The sequence below is a fragment of the Corvus moneduloides genome, chromosome 1 (genome assembly GCF_009650955.1).
Source record: "Corvus moneduloides isolate bCorMon1 chromosome 1, bCorMon1.pri, whole genome shotgun sequence".
Classification (NCBI taxonomy): domain Eukaryota; kingdom Metazoa; phylum Chordata; class Aves; order Passeriformes; family Corvidae; genus Corvus; species Corvus moneduloides.
Window position 1 is genome coordinate 24,611,871 of NC_045476.1, and position 20,511 is coordinate 24,632,381.

Consider the following 20,511-nt stretch of genomic DNA (forward strand, 5'->3'; position numbering starts at 1 on the left):
CTTAAAAATGTTTGAGATGTAGGTATGTTGGAGAGCATTGAGTGTAGGAGATTGTAAAGTCTCATGCCATAACACAGGTAGGTCTGCTGTAGAAATACATTTTACAGGACAAACAGAACACTCAAGTGTCAGTGAAAGAAGATCTGTGTTAGATTCATCATTGAAGTGATTGCTGAACCATATGGCAGAGGTAACCTTTCTGGAGCATTGTAAAATAGATTTTTTGGCTGCATGAATGGTCTAACAAGAGATGTAAGTGTGCTGAAGAAACAGTGAAGTGAAACAGCTTTCATTATACAAGAGTAAGCAAAATTATGAGAATATACATAATGATTACCATATGGATACAAAAACTAACCTAATTTGGACAGAAGAGAATACATTTTTCCAGTGCTGCAAGTCCTTTTATTGTTCTTAATCCAGTTTTTACATTTCATAACTCCTTGTTTTGGAACAAATATACCTTTTTATGAAGCTCTAATTCTTACACATATCATTAGGGACAACCTTGTGTTGTGAATGTTTTATTTCTTTAACAGGTTTGCACTGTAAAAAATTTAGACATTTTTTTAAATGGCAATTTTGAAATTACCTGAAATTGGTTTTGCTTATGATTTTGCTTAATGTTAGAATGGTGTTTAATTCTAACACAAAATGGACAGGAGTACGAGAGTTTAACTTATGATATATCTTCCCATGCAAACACCACCCTTCTAGACGACCAATTTCATAGGTGGAAAAAGAAGCGGTGGCTGTCTTCCCCTCTTTTACCCTCTCCCGTACCTTGAAACATGTAGCCAATATCTTCAAGAATTTCCAAATCATTTGGTGATTCCCACATGAAAAGAAATCTGAATGAATTTGTCTTGCTGCGTAGGATCTGGATATACTCTGGACAGGCCTAGAAGAAAAAAAAAATCTATTATGAAGGAAGGTAATGGGACTTTTGGTATACATTAGGTGAATATGTGAAGAGACAAGCAGCTACTTTTTTGGGAGCAACTAGTTGAGTGCTGACCAATAGACCATTTTTGCTAGATTTTACTAGGATTCCTAATACCTGTAGCTGTTAGCAACACTACCAGTTTGCAGGAATGGAATAATGAGTTTGAATAGCCAATGACCAGCAGATCAGATGTTGTGACAGTTTGTAGTAACCTTTGTACAGCAGGGTCAGGAAAGAAAAACAAAAAGACTGGGACTGAACACCCAGAATTATTTTGTGCAAAATTATCAACTTAAGTACCTGTCATGGGAGAATACAGACTCTTGTCTACATGTCTGCCACACCTAATGAGGAAATAATGGCATATTTCAAGTATTCACCTGACCCACCTGAGCTCTGAGTCCACTTCATATTACATTCAGGTTCAAACATCCTTATATAGGTAAATAAGAAGCAGTTGTGCATTAAGAAACTACCTACATCTAGATCATGTGAAGAAATGAATACTTAGGCTTTTCTGCAAATAATAAACCTAGTTCCACATCCTCATTGTTAGTATTTTCTTTCACTTTAATGGATTTTTTAGTTAGGCTCACTTTTAATGATAAATATGTATTGAGCAATTGGGAGGGCTAGACAGCGAGATCCCTCAACATGAGAACATTGCACAAGCACAGAGTACAGCACGTGACAGGTGTTAGCAATCCATGGACAGATAGATAAACACTTTTTGAGTAGCTTTACGAGTTTATGTTTCAGTTTGCCTTGCAAACAATTAGAATTTTACTACAGGAGACTGCATGAAAAAGATTAGATTACAAGGTTAGATTAGATTAGATTAGATTAGTTACTGGACCTGCTGCTCATCGATGCAGATGAGCTCTTTAAAAGAGGTGAAGCTTTACACGCAGCCTGGCCTGTATCCTGGGACCGGCCGCTGAGCCAGAGAGACGGGATTCTGTCCCGGACGTATTGGGCTGGGCTCCGGGAGCGGGGGCAGGGGCAGGGCAGTGCTGTTCCGGAGCCCGCGCCCCTGCCCGGCGCTCCGCGCTGCTCCGGCTGTGCCCGGGGTGAGCGGCATCCTCCGGGCCCGGGCTCCGGTCGCCCCCGGCCGCCTCCGCCGTGCGCCCCGCGGCTCTCCGGCCTCGCACCGCCCGGCCTGGTAAGTCCCGCTGGGTGCTGGGGGTTTCTGACCTGAGCCCGCTCGGGCTCCTCCGGCTGCACCTCGCCGGTTTCCGCGAGAAAGGCGCTGGAAGGGCTGGGACTACCAAGTTTTAGGAAACAGTCTTGTCCTAGCTGGCAGGGTTTCAGGCCTACAAACCTCTCATAGAAAAAGGGATGGCAGGGCTCAAACCGCCCCTGTGTTCTGGTTTAGCATTTTCCCTAGACAGTGTTCTCCAGGGGTTTTACAAAGATCACCGTCCGTTTAAACCGCGCTCCCTACTGTCCTGAACACCGTTGCGTTCACACCGAATTGTTAGGCTTTCGCGGCGTCTTCTTTCACTGGCATGAACATAACCTCACTGGCAGCTGCAGTTTCATGTGAAATATTTAGGAAGCCGTTTGCACTATGGTGTGATGGCCTTTTGTTTGGGAGAAAAAAATAAGGGCACACTTTTCTCCCATGCTCTTAAGTGCTTGATGGAGAAATGGACTCCACTTATAATACTCAAGTACAGCCACACGCTGTGATTATGATACCACATACACTTACAAACAACGTGACCTCCAATCTTTATGCTGCCATTGCTTTAGAAAACAAAGTTCTCTTCATACCATAAGCCCCTGAAAGGTACACTTTGGGGAATTAGCATCCTGTGTTCTACAAACAACATTGCTCACCAACTGTTGGTGAATAACATTAACTTTTTCTCCCCTTAGAATGATAGAATGGAAAAGGTCTTTAAGCTTGAGTCCAGCCATAAACCTAATACTGCCAAGTCCTCCACTGAAACATGTCCCAAATCGCCACACCTATGGGTCTTGGAAATACCTCCAGAGACAGCAACTCAACCACTGACTTCCCTGGGGAGCCTGTTCCAGGGCTTGACAACCCTTTCAGTGAGGAAATTTTTCCTAATATCCAGTCTAAACCTCCCCTGGTGTAACTTGATGCTGTTTCCTGTCATCCTATAATTTCTTACTTGGAAAAAGAGCCTTACACCTGCCTTGCTCAATAGCTTCAGAGAGTGATAAGATCTTCCCCTGAGCCTCCTTTTCTCCAGGCTCAGCAACCCCAGCTCCCTCACCCGCTCATCAGACTTGCTCTCAAGACCTTCAAACAGTTTCTCTGCTCTTCTTCAGACATCCTTCCTCAGGTTTAACATAAAGATTCAAGGCTATTAGTTCTTATGTTTAAACTGTGAAAATCAAGAAATCAGAGCATGCCGTATCTTGATTTTTCTATATTCCATAACCCGGCTATATTAATTTTACTCTCTCTTCCCCTTTGACAGATTACCTGTTCTTTACATCTCATGTCCACAGGTCTGAGTCGGTCAGAGCTACCTCTTTTGAAGCTGCAGACCACACACCGTCAACCAGTATAAATAGATAATACATTTTTAAGCAGCAGACCAGGGTGTTAATAATTTACTAAGGTGTCAGTAAAACACCGCAGCTCCTTTTGACATACAAAACTTTTCTGCACTGCAAGAATTCCTGCTCTGTCTGAGGCTTTTGCATTCCATGGCTGATTCTAAACTCTCCTTGTCTTGCTGAAACTTGGTAACAATGAAGTTTATTGATCACAGCGCTTCATTCTGTATTCTGAAGTGATGCAAGCATGAGATAATCACTTTCCTCCCATCTTTTACACCCTTTTTCATTTGGATTTTTCAGTTTTTATAACCTCTTTCTAGGTAATAAGGGATCCTATGCATGTGATTGCTTTCATTCAAATAAATTTTTTATTTTTAGTGTCTTCTACTTACTTGGAAAGTGACTATAGAATAAGCTTTTAAAAACAATCTAAAAGTTTGAACTGTTAAATTGCAACTGAACTTTAAGATTTAGTATATATAGATTAACTCAAAGGACTAACCTAAACCTGCCAGAATTTATAGATTTTGTATTGCAAAACAAGTATGTCCAGTGGCTGACAAACAAATGGGTATTATCTAAAAAACCTGAAACATTTAGTGCCTTGAAGTAATCTTAAGTGGTAAGTAGTGGCAAAAGCACGAAAGACCAAACAGAGGTATCCATATTGTGAAAAATCAAATTAATGGAATGAGATACCAGGCTAGGAACAGTAAGAGGTAATTATATATTACGCATTCATTCACACACATGATGTGGAGAGGGAGTAATTTAATTTTAGTATAATAGAAGATAATTTCATGTGCTGCTTTGCAGTAGGCTTTTTTACAACTTACAGATATTTACTTCTTACATGATACTGTACCTTTGGTTCCTGAATGGTAACATTGAATCCTGGTTTTCCCAACAGGTTTGACTTTGTTGCTGAACTCTTTAAAAAAATACTGTAAACAGGATGAATAGTCTAAAAGAATATTTTAATTTCTTTCTCTAAAAAGTAAAACTTCATAGACTAATTTGATGTATATTTTTAGAATGAGTCTATATTGTGAGGCAAATGTGTTTCTTTTCCATGCTGTTAACATTTAAAGAGGATGTTATGTGTGGTACTTTTTGTGTTATAAAACAGTAAAAAATTTGATAAAGCGTGAAATTTAGCTGTCCCTGATCAAATGAAAATGTGATACATGTAGATGTAACGTTATGTAGTTTAAACAGTTTGAAAGTGCAGTTACCTTTGTCACTTAGCTATGCAAGGGAAGGAAACCAATCTTATGTGCAAACAGTGTTTGTTGAGACTGCAGAGGAAGACTAACAGAATTTTAGAATAACTAAATTTTAAGTGATGAGAATTTATTTTATTTCTATGTTCTAATGTCAAGCGTCTAGCTAAAAAAATGTAAAGTAAATTTGATTAACTTTGGTGCCTTCGCATGAAAGAAAAAAATATACCTGAGGAATAGCCAAATTGCTCAGATTATAGACAGGTAACTGGTTTATAAGGTTGGACAGATTTCTCAGCTGAAAGTTAGTCATATTTAGATAGTATAAAGTGCAACTTGCCACCTCGTGCCTTATTATAGTCATCATGGTAAAGTGGAGAAAATCCCAGGCTTAGTGATAGTGAAAACTGTTATCTTCCATCTTCTGATTGGTATATTGCTCTTGGATCATGTAAAGATTTTTGCCTGGTTCTCACCTGAGGCCATGTTTAGTGCACGTGGATATCAAAGATCCCAATAGCAAATTCCTGTACATCTGCACCCCATTGGTGCATGTGCAGATGCATTTCAAGTGCATTTGCATTTCGAGGCCCAACTGATTATTTTACTCTTCCCATTCCCCTCACCTTTTCCCTGCCCTTTCTCTTTCACACTCCCCTTTCTCTATCCCTTTGCCTTTAGCCTTCCCCTACCTTCCCCAATGGATCTTTTAGCTCCTGGCAAGGCAGTGGAACAGCTATTGTATTGTTATTGCTATCTTGTTTTTGTTTGTCTCTGGTGGGGTTTATTTTGTTGTTGTTGGGTTTTTTGTTTGTTTGTTTTGGGTTTTTTTTGATTGTTGGTTTGGATTTTTTTTGGTTGTTGGTTTGAGTTTTTCTGTAACTGAGAGTTACCTCAGCATGCATCGTGATGCAGTAGAAGAGCATTTGCAATATTTGGAAGCAGTTACTCTAATATAGTGGAGGTGTTTGTGATTGGCAGTGAGGAATGTTTCCTGGGAGCATTTAGTGTTTATAAAATTACATAAAGAAGGGTGGTGTAAGCTGAAAGACATGTCAAGTGGCATATCTTAGAGTGACATGGATGTTAGTGTTTTGCATTGTCTTGACAAAGTGCCATTTATGCAATCTTTTTTTGCATTGAAATCAGGATGGAGGAAGTCTCAATATGCATCACCAAACCCAAGCTCCAAAGACAAGTGCCAACAGCTGTCGAAGCATAAAGGTATGTTGAATATAAGTGCAGTCAGGGAAGTGATAGCAGTTGTGTGTGCCCATAAAAAAGAACTTGAGACAACAAAAAGTGTTTTGATGGATGTTGGTGATAATTTTATGATTATGGTAAGTAATCAAGAGCTTCAGGTAGCATTTGGTAAATTCTGCATTTTGTACGGGTTTTCGTTCTCCTATGAGAGACAAACAAAATAAATATGAATAAACATTCACATTTTTCAAGAGTAACTTGGTCCCTGTGTGTAAGTGGGGCAACACACCATCCTTGCTTCTGCCTTTTTTCCTCAGCTTTAGAACTGAGTACATTCAATAGGCTGCTTCTCACTTTCAAAAGAGAAAATACTGATTTTCACACTTCAATTATAGCCATTGGGTTTTATTATTTAGGGAACTTTGCACTTGGCTTAACAAACAGGTATGACTTAATGAAGCAGAATAATACAACAGTGTTACTTACATACAGGTTTTTGAGAAAGGCTTGGATTGGGTGATATTTTGGTAAATGAAGATTGCTAATCAACAATATTTTATATGCATACCAAATTTGGAATACAAGAACAGATGCACTTACAGATGTTTGTTGGAGAAAAGCATGTGCTTTTTTCTCCCTAAAGTTTGTCCATAAAGTGTGCTAGCAAAATAATGCCAGAAAAAGGCTTGAAAGGAGAAGAAATTGCTGTTAATATCGAAAAACATTGCTATTAAAGAAAAAATTTTAAAGAACCAATTTGTTGATTGGTCAGGCGGTTTGAATTGCCTTGTAGTGCAACTCTATTGCTATATCCCCATAATTCACAAAACATTATTAGTGTTCAGTGTTTATAACTTGTTGTCAGATAAATAGTGAATTCAAGCCTGATTCAGTGTATATTTTTACTATACAATATTTGCCATGAGGAAAATTCAGGCTCTTCTTTTATGCATAAGCAAATTTCTATTAAATAAAATTGGAAAGAATATCTGTAGTGCTCTCTTGTGGGGTCACAGGGAAGCTCAGCAGCTTTGACTTTCATCTGGTACGCAATGGGGAAGACAACATGTAGCAAGTTTAACAAATCTGTCTGTCATGCCTGTTGAGAAACATTCTAAGTATAGCAATACTCGGTTCAGTGGTTATACTCTGTGAGCCCTCTGTTTAAAATCAGTTCATCGTGGGGGACAAGTTAAAGTTCAGTAGATCAAGAGAGAATTGGAACATTTTGAACTTTTTTTTGAGTTCAACAGCATCTTGGTATGAAGACTGAACTTACCACCTTATTTTTCTTATTTGTCTTTGAGCTTTAATCAGCAGGTGAACCAAGTTTACTTCCTACTGCTTTGTCACATAGAAACTTCTTGGGGCAGTAAGTGATTCTTTAAATTGTATTTGATAGAGTGTTTTTCTGCTTTTTGGTGCTAGCAGGTAGAAACAAGTAGACATCCTTGTAGAAGGGAGACTAAGTGGATTGAAAAAGTCAGGCAATCAAAATCTAATTTTCTCTCTCAAACATTATTTCAGTTTTGTGCATTTTCAGGGTTCAAAGTATGTGCTGAAATAGCTGTAAAAAAACTTAACGTTTAACTCTAGAAAACAGATCAAACTATTTCTTTTGCCTCAAAGGACCTCTCCTTTGGAAAATATTATCTCAACATCAAGCCTGGTTTTAAGGTTCAAAAATAACTTTGTTGCTAGCAAATAACACAGAATTACAATTAACTCTGAGATAAATGCAGACTCTAAGATGCAGCTGATGAGGAGATGGATCCAAAATGTTTGAAGTACCTGAAGCACTGTGCTTAGAGAAAGGCTAAATCTACGTAGCAACACTAACAATTGTTTCCCAGACTAGTACTCGTATATGTCTACAAAGGTTTTTACTGAAATTTGAGGCTGGCATAATCTTGTATGATTGTCTCCAATCAGTACACTCCAATTGTGTGTGGAATTCTTTGGCATGCATGCCAATGAAAATAAGTACAATGTGCCAAAAGGAATTGGGAGGTCTGTGATTGTCTCATTTTTCCTCCTGCTTCCAGATGAGTGAGCTGGTGGGAAAGTGAGTTAAGGAAATTCTTATCTTTTCCCATGTACTCTTTGTGAGGCAGGCACCACTCTCAGGATTGCTGTTTGCTCCTCTTTAAGGAAGAGAGATCCTGAAGCGTAGCAACTGCTTAGAGGTGATTGCTTCCTGAACAGGTGTCCTTTATGCTCTATGTTTCCACATGAATAGCACCATCTTTGTATTTTACACCAGAAATGATGAATATAGAAACAGATTCTGGCATACTCTGTGTGCTGTAAAATATTCTGGGGGACACAACCCTGGGTCACTCTGCTTCCCGTGGTCTAGTTTTCTGACTTTAAAACAGGATATGTAAAGCTTATCGGATCATTACAGTGCCAGACCAAGCTCACTCTTCTGTGAAACATCTGTAAGGCTGGGCTGGAGAATTCATTACTTCCAGCCTGATCTGGAAGTGATGAATTCATTACTGGCTGAACAGCAGATCTTGGAGGGTCATGATCAGTGGCACAGGGACTAGTTGGAGGCCTGTCATTAGTGGTGTCCCCCAGGGTTCTGTAATGGGACCAGTGTTGTTTAACTTGTTCATCAATGACTTGGATGAAGGGGCAGATGCCTCCTCAACAATTTCACTGATGAGCCCTTCAGAGGGACCTCAACATGTTGGAGAGATGGGCAGAGAAGAATCTTCTGAATTTCAACAAGAATGAGTGCAGGGTGCTGCACCTGGGGAGGAATAAGCCCGACCACCAGTACAGGCTGGGTGCTGACCTGCTGAAAAGCAGCTCTGTGTAGAAGGACCTGGGGGTCCTGGTGGACAAAAAACTACCCATGAGCCATCAGTGTGTCCTTGTGGCCAAGAAGGCCAATGGTGTCCTGGGGTACATTAGGAAGAACATTGCCAGCAGGTCAAGGAGGTGATCCTGCCCCTCTACCCCAGCCCTGCTGAGGCCATGTGGAGTGCTGTGTCCGGTTCTGTGCTCCGCAGGACAAGAGAGACATGGAGCTCCTGGAGGAGTTCCAGTGGAGAGTTACAAAGTTGATTAAGGATCTAGAGAATCTCACTTATGAGGCTAGGCTGAAGGACCTAGGCCTGTTCAGCCTTAAAAAGAAGCAGTTGAGAGGAGACCTCATCAATGTCTGTCAGTATCAAAGTGAGGAGTGCCAGAAGATGGAGCTAGGCTCTTGTCAGTGGTACCAACTAATAGGACAAGATGCAATGGGCAGAAACTGATGCACAAGAAATTCCACCTGAATGTGAGGAAGAATTTTACTATGCAGGTGACCTGCTGAGACACTTAGCCACCCCTAAGTCTATGGGACGAGGTGGGATTCATCCAAGGATACTGAAGGAGCTGCTGGAAAAGCTCACCAAGCCTGTTTCCATCATTTATAATCAGTCCTGGTTAACTAGGAGGTCCCAGACAACTGGAGGTTGGCCAATGTGATGTGTACCCACAAGAAGTGTCAGAAGGAGGATCCAGGGAACTACAGGCCTATCAGTCTGACCTTGGTGTCCAGGAAGGTTATGGAACAGATCATCTTGAGTGCAATCACAAGGCACATACAGGACAACCAAGGGCTCAGGCCCAGCCAGCATGAGTTTAGGAAAGGCAGGTCATTCCTGACCAACCTGATCTCCTTTTATGACAGGGTGACCTGCCTGCTGGATGAGGGGAAGGCTGTGGGTGTTGTCTGTTATAGTCTGCCTGAACTTCAGCAGGGCCTTTGACACTGTCTCCCACAGCATACTCCAGGAAAAGCTCTGAGCCCATGGCTTGGACAGGTGCACTCTTTGCTGAGTTAAGAACTGGGTGGATGGCCGGGCCAAGAGAGATATGGTGAGTGGTATTGCACCCAGTTTGTGACTGGTCGCTAGTGGGGTTCCCTGAGGCTCAGTGTTGGGCCAGTCCTTTTAAATATCTTTATTGATGATCTGGATGAGAGGATCAGGTGCACTCTCAGAAAGGTCTCAAATTACATCAAGTTGGGCAGGAGTGTATGATCTGCTGGAGGGTAGGAGAGCTCTACAGATGGATTTGGATGGGCTGGACTGATGGACTGAGGCCAATTTTATGAGGTTCAACAAGGCCAAATGCTGGGTCACAACAACCCCATGCAGCTCTACAGGCTGGGTGAAGAGCAATTGGAAAGCTGCCCAGTGGAAAAGGACCTTGGGGTGCTGGTTGGCAGCAGGCTGAGCATGAGCCAGTGTGTGTGCCCAGGTAGCCAAGAAGGTCAAGAGGGTGTGACATGTATCAGAAATAGTGTGGCCAGCAGGACCAGGACCGGGATAGTCCTCCTGTACTTGGCACTGGTGAGGTTGCACCTCAAATCCTGTGTCCAGTTTTGGGCCCCTCACTCCAAGAAAGACATTGAGGTGCTGGAGCATCTCCAGAGAAAGGTAGTGGAGGTGGTGAAGGGTCTGGAGGGTAAATCATAGGGGGAGCATCTGATGGAGCTGAGGTTGTTTAGCCTGGAGAAAAGGAAGCTCCAGGGTACCTTATTGCTCTCTACAACTGCCTGAAAGGAGGTTGTAGCCAGGTGGGGGTCAGTTTCTTCTCCCAGGCAACCAGCAACAGGACAAGAGGATGTAGCTTCAAGCTGCACCATTGGAGGTTTGGGTTGGACATCAGGAGGAAGTTATTCCTTGAAAGAGTTGTTAAATATTGGAATGGGCTGCCCAGGGAGGTGGTGGAGTCACCATCCCTGGAAGTATTCAAGAAAAAACTGGACATGGCACTTAGTCCTATGGTCCTTTCCACCCTAAATGATTCCGTGATTCTGTGACTCATTGCTCTCACTTGGATGCAAAGAGCATTAGGAGATGCCACAAATGTGCAACATTACAAACAAACTTTAAACTCTCTGGATAAAATATTATGTTCTTTGGATTTACCTAAGATTAATTTCCCAGTACAATGAAGCAATGAAGTAATTGGAAACAGGCGTTAACAAATCACGTGTATATCAAGTGAGAGGAAAAATAATGGATACGTTAATACATAAATTATATTAGGAAAGTTGTGGGGAACTATTCAAAGTGTATATTGTTTGTCATGCAGAACAAAGCCATATACAGGTGTTACCTTTAAAAGCAGAATCTCATGGAAGTGAACTTTTTAAACTTGACGTGTCATTGGACCTCTTTTGCTGACAGTGTAAGTGGGAATACAACTTTTTAGTAAGTTGGTGGTGAGACTTGGTGTCTATAAACATTTATTAACAGCCTGAGCCTAGATCCTATGCTTTTGGACAAAATAAAAGACATGGATGATGAACTACTTTAAAACTTTCAGAGTTTTTTCCCTTGCAAATGTTTTCAGCATTTGTTTTTGGGCTTGCCACCAGTTCTAAGCCTGGGAATCTTGTGAGTCTGCACAACCCATCTATTCATTCTCTCTTTGATCCTTGGAACATGAAATGGAACAAGTTTTTCTGGCCAAATTAGTTCAAGGTAATCAGCCGGTGTATCAGGTTATTCAGTGTCTGTCCCACTGCCTAGATGAGAAGACAGTTTATTCTGCAGGTTTCCAAAAAAACCGCAGAGACAGCAAAACATAGCATTCAGGGAAGAGCTGTGATTCTTTGTGTCCTTTGCTTTGCCTTATTAACATTTCCAGGAATAAACTCTTTCAGTCCTTCACCTGTCCTCTGTTGCTCAATGTCACTGGTTTAGTGTTCTTTTGCATCTAATTCATACATGATCCAAAAAGAAGCAGGATGTGAAAGTGCACATTCTCATGTAAGCTCAAAACAGGAGAGAAGATTGTGGTCAAAGTAATGCATTATTGAGACTCTTGTCCTGAACTGTTTGAGGAGTTACTGACTGCTATGCTCAGCTTCCCTTTGTTGCAGAAGACTGATCTCTGAAATGTGCCATGAATATGAGGATAAGACTGGGGAGCACCAGTAAATATAGCTGACTGGGACAGAAGCAGCGCCCCAGACCATCTTGTAACTTGGAAATGGAGCACTGTGCACTGCCTGGGGAAGTCACTATGTCTACTGAATAAGGAAAAGCATTTTTTCCTGAGCTTGAAATCCACACCCACTCAAATATTCCTGTACCAGTTAAAATACAGAGCTGTACATCAGGAAAGATGAGCTCTCTCTCTGTCAGTTCTCTTTCTGTAAGGGAGCCACATCCTGTTGTGCAGGTAGGCCAAATCAACCAACTTAAATAAGTGTTAGAGAAAAAGATTAGTTAACAAATACAGAGATGTAATTGAGGGATGAGTGGTTATTGAAAAAAAAAAGAGACAAAGTAAAATACTGCAGATCTAGATTTTGGCTCTAGTTAGTGTATAAGAGACTACTGTTGGAATTTAAATGTTCAGAAATGTGACATTTTTGTGAGACCTAACTAGATACCTTATTTTTGCACAGCTTCTAGGTTTTTCAGAGCAGCTGCTTATGCTTAGCCAGCATAAACAGTAGGAGCAAGGCTTCATTAGGGATTAAGGTTCTGTATAGCTATTCAGTTTTTGTTGTTTCTTTCTATGGATGGACACAGTATGAAGTGCCATTATTTCTTCTTTGGTAGTTCAGCTTACCGCGAAAGTGGTTTTCTTGTACACAGTTGTCTTTGACAAGATTTCCACGAAGAATGCAGACATTCTATGGCCTGGTTTTCTACAGGCACTGCTTTTATCATGTATTTTAGATAATCTGTCTCTTGGCTGGAGAAACGTGGCAGGATTCCTCAGCTGTGGTGGGAGTTGTATGTTGTCAGTGCAATCTGAAGTATTTATTGCCTTACTCTGAGATACTGACTTCAGAACTACAGAGCTGCAGGCAGATTTCATTCTCTTCCGAAAACTGGGTTAACTTTGTCTCCCTGTGTATCAAAAAGAGACTTGTCCTGATGATGGAATGTAACTGTTTTTACAGAACATTCTTCTCATCCTTATTCAGTAGCTTATTTTAATTTACAAATATCTTGGTATCCTCATGGCCTGCTTGGAGTGGCCAACGTTATCTACAATTATGCTACATGGAGCTGTCACTCTCTAGTTTCAGTATGTATTCCAACAGGGCCATCCAGACCGTAACAGGATCTAGAAACCATTGAATTAGCCTGGTAAGAAAGAAGGATGCTGGGGCACTTTGAGAAAGATAGATTTTAAAGGGCACAAAGACTTCTGCATGTTTCTTCTGGAAGGCTGTTGCATCATGATGAGTGACATTGTGAAAACAACCAGTAAAATTCCCAGTAGATGGTCAGGCCAAATGAAGAGGCAGTACATGAAAACAACGAAAATCAAAGCCTGGGGTCAGCAGTTTAAGTCTCCTAAGCAGTAAACTCCCTGTCCTTGACTTCCCACTAGTTAATGTATGGCTGGATCAATGTCAGAGCAACAGACTCTTTCAGAGACTCTTCACTGATGTATACAACCAGTATGTGAGGAGATTTATTTAAGCGTAGAATACTTACAGAATCAGAAATGTTTGAAATACACAAGTAATTGTTGTTGACATGAATAGCATGAATTAATTGGAGTCTTGTTGTTAATATACAAAGTGAAATTCCTGCATTTACACCTTTTTTTCCTTTTTTTTTAAGGAAGAAAGAGTATTCTCTCCTGAGCATAGGTAGGTCATAGTCTAATGCATAAACTAGCTCTAAAGCAGCATGCAGGAATAGGTGAATATGTACCTATGTAACAGAATCCTAGAATCCCAGAATGACTGACTGGGTAAGGTTGAAAGGGACCACTGGAAGTCATCTAGTCCAACCTTCCTGCCCAAGCAGAGCACAATACTCAGGACTGTGTCCAGATGGCTGTATAATTGGTAGGTGAAAAGATAAATAAGATCTTGGAGATATCAATGAAATTATTAGTTTGCACTCTTTATTTTACATTTTGCATTTTATTAAAATACTTATTTTTGAAACCCAGGAGTGGCTTTTTAGAGAGGCTTGTGAACACTGGGTACTGCAAATATTCAGTATAGCTTTTCAAATCACAGTACGGGAGTGTCTGACATTGAAAAAACCCAAACATGATATACCCAGAGGAGAATTGCTGCATGTTTTGTTGATGAACAATTTTTTAACATCCCTTGTATTACTAATTGCATTATATGGCATCCCTATGTTATTAAATACATGTAGGACTGGGTGAAAGTTATTTCAAGCAAAGTAAAGTACTTATTAAGGTGTCAGTAACAGTGGTGCTTACAGAAAACTAGTATTAACAGTAGTAATGATAGTGATAATAAGGTGCATCTTAAGAGACATCTGTAGTTCTTAATATGACATTTTTTCATTATGTTAACTAGTATTTAAATTCAGCTAAGGAGTGCATGAAGAAATTGTAATTATTATTTTTTTAACTTGTAAGAGGAGATATTCTGAGGTACTTTGAAATAATAACTATTAATTATGTCTTAGAATGAATGGATTTATGTAAAACCTAAATTTACTTCCATAAATGGGCATTAATTTTAGTAGGAATTATTTTAGCATCATGGAATTTACCTGAATTTTATGGGATGAGATGGCATACTGAACAGACCAAGATTCAGGTGAACCAAGTTGCTTTCTTGATTTTATTCTGAGTGACAATTAGACAGGGGAACTTCTTTCTGTTGCATCTTAGCAAATGAAAGAGAGTGTGGTATTCACAGTAATGAATATACTGTAACTGCATTTCGTCATCCCTACCAGAATGCAATTCCTCATTCCATTCACAGTGAGCTAGTGTTGATTGATAAGGAGGGTGCTTTTAGACCTGACTGAGACATAGCAATTCAGATAAATTAAAACTGCTCAGAGTTGTCAAAGCATTTATGTGAACTCTGGCTACATTGAACCTTATGTACTTCACTGTGATGCAATATTTTTAATCTCAAGAGATTTGGTGTAACTAGTGACTCCTAGTCTAACACAAATAGAAGTATCCCACATTTAGCTGGCAGATTTACTCTAGTTTTGAGTCTACCTTGAAGTGTTCATAGGACCTTCTGCAGAGGTCAGTGGACCTGTCATAATTTGTTTGCCAAGAGGGTGAGGAAAACCTGGAAGAGGGTTCCTAGAGAGGTGGCCGATGCTCCAAGTCGGTAAGGTTTAAAAAGCAGTTGGACAATGCCCTTAAGGACATGCTTGACTTTTGGTCAGTCCTGAGTTCGTCAAGAGTTGGACCCAATGATCACTGTAGGTCCATTCCAGAAACAGTATATTCTATTCTATTCTATTCTATTCTACTCTAAGGAGAAGTAGAAATAGATATTTATTTCATTTGCAAGTTGACATTGTCTTTTGGTCAGTCCCTCTAATGCATGGCTGCTGCAGCTTTATTTTTAAAGAAGCTTTAGAGCTCTCCAAAAGTCAGCTGTAGCTCACTTTCCATAAAGACAAAGTATGAAAGTTCTGATTCAGCAAATCCCATTGCTTCTAAGCATATAGATTTCAAGTTTCATTAGAACACAGTTTGGGTGAATTGAATTTTAGGCTCAAGTGGGGACAACTTCTTATACAGACTTAAAAGGTCTTCTATGCCATGCATTATTTTGCAGCTGGAGTCAGATACTCTTAACCTTCACAGACACATTTTAAAAGTGCAGCCATCATGTTAATGTGGTTCTGAGGAGGTATATTTTAATTTGACAAGTTGAATAAGCTAATATATTTTGTAGTTACTGGCTTGTTTTCAATGACATTCTTTAACAAAATAGGGATTGATGCCTCCTGAGGGAGGCAGTTTACTGTCTGACAAAGTCCACATCAGAAGAATTCTGTTGATCTTTCCTCCCCATCTAAAAGAGATAGCATGAGGTTTGTAACCAGATTGTATAATCAAGTAGATGAGGAAGTCCATAGACTGTTGCTGTTGCCCAATAAAGGCCTTTGGCAGCTGGGGAATCTTGGAGAAGCATGAAAATCTGAGGAAGATTGTGACCAGTTCATCATTACCTTTTAGGAATTGTATTAAACAAACTACAGTTTTAAACTTCTTTTTCTCTGTTTAAAAAGCTGAATTTATCTGACATTACGTATATCGCTGTTCATTGTATAGTGCTGCTCAGAGACAATATGTGTGCAGTGCTATTAATATTAATGTGAGCAATTTATGAGCATGCAAAACAAATTAGTCATCAGGTCAATCAATGTGTCAAGCTGGACCAATTCAGCTGTAATATAAGGAGGTAGAATTTCTTAAGAGAGAAATATATGAAGTAATAATATGAAGTATATTAACTTACTTCAACAAACCATCTAATTCTATGCACTATATTTGTGAAGAGTGTATGTTTGATTTGATCAATGGGGAAACAATTTTTTTGTATTTTTATGCAGATAAAACTGTAATTTGTAAATGAGCAAAAGAAATATCTTGGCTCTTTAGATCAAGGAGGACTTTCACTGGAAGAAGTGAGAAAGCGGCAAGAAGATTTCCAGGTTTTGATTGACAAGGCAAGGTGATGTTCTCTTTCCTTTTACACCCACCCAAATCCAGACTAAAAAACTCAGCACAACAGAGCACTATTTAAAAAACTAGATGCACAAAAATATGGTTTTGGGTTTTTTTCCTCTTCCTCCCCTAACATCAATATTACAAGAAAGGAGTGCAACCAATGCCAGATGATTGTTCTTTAAATATGGAAGAAAAAGATCAAATCTTTAACAAACACCTGAGCAACATAATTAATACCCAAATAACATAATCATTCTGACAGAGAGGAGGAAGTCTGAGCTGACAAAACCAGTCAATTTGTATGAACGACTGTGGTACTTAATTGCTCTTTTTTTTTTTTTTAGTAATAAGTTTAATTGCTTTTTTTTTCAGTGAAAACTGTTATTTTACTTCATTCTCATGTGAAATAATTGCTATGATTGATCCAGTTTTCATGTTATACTATGTAAAATTTATGGGTTTTTTTTCAATCATTAGCATTACTTTACCTGTGCAACTATACCTGCCATAATAAAGTAACTTCTTTAGCTCTTCGTAGATGAAGCTGATGTAAAATTGCATCCACACAGATCAGATTCTAAGACCACAAATGTCATGAACTTTTCAAATTTTTCATGACAGCTTGGCAAAGCAGGAATTTTCCGTAGAAAGTAGCAGAGTTCTGAGCTTCATGATAAACACACTTAGGAAGCAGATTAACAATATTACTAATTTACTTGCATATGGAAGCCTTCTTTGGTCTCAGGGCTATTGCCTTTGTTCTCAGAGTTCTGTTATGCTTATGCAGTCTGTGTTCCCTGATGTGTTGTTTATCAACTTTGGTGGCTGGGCTGAGGTTATGATTTTGTTCTACTTTGTATTACTAGCTTGTGATGTGGTAGAATTGCTGTTCATGAGCCTGATCCTGTCTGCCTGCTTGGCACTGCATCATCTCTTGAACCTCGGGAGCCATCTGGTGGGAACTATTAACAATCACACCTATATTCTCCCACATCTTCTCTCGGCTAATTACAGTGGCATTTGGGAATTTTGAAAAATTTCAATACACTTGGGATGTTGAAACCAGGATGGTCCTACTGCTAGGAGCTGTGAATGTGGTTCGGTTCTTGTTTAGAGGTTGGGTGAACCTGTTTCTGGCCAGGTTGTGTGATGGAGTGCAACGGCTGCGCCTTACTTTCTGAAGCAGCCAGAGCATTCTCAGCTGAATCTGCTTGTGAAGCAGCTCTTGGCTGGACATTTGAAATTTGCTCCACTGACTACATTAGCCTGGTGCCCAGCTGCTTCGTTCTTCGCCTTCTGTGCTCTGGACAGAACTGAAGCCCAGCGATGGCTTTGAGCTTTGCCGCTCTTCAGTGCGAACACTGTATGCAGCCACAGTGTGCTGTGCATGGATTTTCCTCAGCTTGATGGATGAGCATTTTCTTGCTGTTTCACAGAGTCTAAACTGTCCGTGTAGCTCTCGCTCAGCGAAATGCGTCAGGACAGAAACACTTGCTGGATTAGCCTTTCGCTGGCCAAGACTTTCAACACAGCACCACAATTCGGGCAAGGAGGAGGAGAAAGGAAGAACATCTTTTTGTCCTGGCACGTTCTTCTGTGCGACACGCCTATCCGCGTCTTCGCTCCCTGCAAGGCTGTAATGTATGCGGTGGTACTTGGAAGTGAGAAGGCAGGTGCAGAGAGCACCGCGATCTGCTGGCGCTGTGCAGGCTGTAAAGGAAAGAGGGCTGCCACTGGACTGTGGTGCAAATACAGGTTTGTTCGCTTCGAGGGTAAGCTCTGGGTGAGCTTGTTGACCTAAACCTGTTCTCTGTGCCAGACATAGCTGAGAATCTTTCCCTTTACATTTGGACGACAAGAAAGACCCAATGTGCTGGTGTATGTCGCTGCGAGGGAAAGTGCATAGCCCAGCTATATTTCGGCAGAAGCAGTTGGCTGGAGCATTTTGCTGCCGGCACAGTGCTCTGTGCGACAAGTAGACGATGGTTCGACTCCGGCAGAATAAAAGCACGACATGGTACGAAGAGCATAAGAATGAAGGCAGAGCACTGAACTGGTGTGCGCATCGCACAGGCTGCAAGAGGAAGCGTGTCTGTCACTCGCTTGTTTGCGGATTCATGTTAAGCAGTTGAAAACAGAAAGTTCAACTTGCAGCTACTTGTGCTGCTGCCTATTTCTCTTCCAGCTTTCCCTGGAAAGAATTGTGCCAAAGTGTATGCTTTGAGATGCAGAGATGACAGCGGTAGATGCAGCAGAGAATAGAAATACAGAGTGCAGCGGACAGTTTCTGGTGCTTTACGTGAGGCAAGGGGAAAGTGCTGCCCAGCAGTGGCTTTTACTTCTGGAGCCTTTTTCTTTGGTAGCAGCTGCTGCAAGTGGGCAACGGAGCTGCGAGAGCGCATAATGTGACGGCACGTCTATGTGAGAAGGAAGCTCCCCGAGGCGCAGTGTGTTGTGCTCAGTTTCAAGGCTGCTTAGAGAAGGGGTACTTGAAGAACTCCTTCTTTCTGCACGCGTCCTTCTGGGTGTGCTCAAGCTGCATGGACTCTGCAGCATTGAAGGTTTAAGAACTTATTTCTGGCCTGACAAGAGAAATATTCTGTGCCTCACCTTGGAAAACACTCCAAACAGCTATCAGCTCGCCAACTTGGGCCCTGCCTTCCCCCTCTGTGATAATTCGTTCACCTGAGGAAGTGTGGAGGGCTACAGCCTTATATTTCCACACCTTTCCTTCTCGCTTGGCAGAAGTATCTGTAAACCAAGGATTTGCTGACTGGGGGTAAAAGGAGGGGCTACTTTCATGCGTGAGGCAGGTTTGTCTTGGCTGCTACCCAAGTTTTTAGTTTCTTGGATTGCCAGATTTTTTACAGCTCCTTCAGTTATTGAGAAGACGTTGCAATTATGTTCAATCTGAGCATACCACTTTCTTACTGAGGCCCTCTGGTTCACCCCGTCAGGTGGGGGTGTCCCAGTAGAGACTGCCTTAATAACTTTGAAAGGGCCTCTCAAAATAATTGGTTGTTGTTGTGCAATCTTCTCCACTTTTATGAGAGCTAAGCTAACCACAAACAATCCTTTCTTCCAGGTAGCGTACCTTTTTTCAGCATCTTTGAAGCCATGGGAGTAAAAACCAACAGGCCTCGTCGGACCCTCAGGGCCCCGCTGCCATATGCGTACTGACAGCCCTGAGGAGGCAAATCCCCATTCCACCCGAAAAGGATCTGTAGGATGAATAGGGCCCAGGGCTTGGTGAGCTGTTGCTTCAAAAATCAACAATTGCAGTGCTTCTTCTTGAGAAGCAGTCCATTCCCATTTTATCCCTTTTCTCAGCAAGTTATAAAGAGGTCTGGCAATTATGGAAAAATCTGGGATGTGTTTTCTCCAGAACACTAATAATCCTAAAGCATGTTGGCAATCTTTTTCGGATTCAGGCATTTTTATCTGATCTAAAGAGGTTAGGGTATCAGGTGGGATACATGTCATACCTCCTTTGCACCAAATTCCCCAAAATTTCACTTCATGTGAAGGGTTTTGGACTTTTTCTGAGGGAATTTGCAAATCACGGCTTTCTAAGTGAGAGATTATTTTCTGTTGGGTATCTCTCACTTCTTCTATTTCATCTCCTCCCACAAGGATATCATCAATGTATTGATAAACAGCCACATTGTCAGCTTTGGGTATTTTTTCTAACTCTTGGGCGAACTTGTGATGAGCCAGGGTAGGAGAATGTTTGTACCCTTGGGGAAGCCTAGTGAAAGTGTATTGCTGTCCTTCCCATGTGAAAGCAAAAGGGTCCATATCTTCTGGCTGTAAAGATATCATAAAAAACATGTCTTTGACATCTATAGTTGTCATGATTGAATGAGCCTTTTCTTGAATCAATGTGATTAATTCTGCTAGATTTGGGACTGCTGCTGTAAGAGGGTCTGTGTTGGCATTTAGCCTGCGAAAATCTATTGGCAGCCTCCACTTCCCATTAGGCTTTCGTACTGGCCACACCGGAGAATTGAAAGGAGAATGAATATTAGCTATTACTCCTTGTTCTTGCAGCTCCTGTATCACTGGTTTGACACCCTCTTTGGCACTCAGGGGGAGAGGGTATTGTTTCACATTAGTTACTTTGCTGAATGGTAGAGAGGGTGCGGC

The 20,511-nt window shown here is 40.9% G+C and overlaps 1 protein-coding gene across 1 annotated transcript; it reads left to right on the top strand.

Moving 5' to 3' along the window:
- The first annotated feature begins 924 nt into the window (after positions 1-924).
- Positions 925-19,883, top strand: LOC116436046 (protein shank-like). The gene is made up of 4 exons (XM_032092929.1): positions 925-934; positions 1,822-2,108; positions 5,860-5,934; positions 19,451-19,883. The coding sequence occupies exons 1-4, from the start codon at positions 925-927 to the stop codon at positions 19,490-19,492; spliced, it is 414 nt and encodes a 137-aa protein (XP_031948820.1). The 3' UTR covers positions 19,493-19,883.
- Positions 19,884-20,511: the final 628 nt, after the last annotated feature.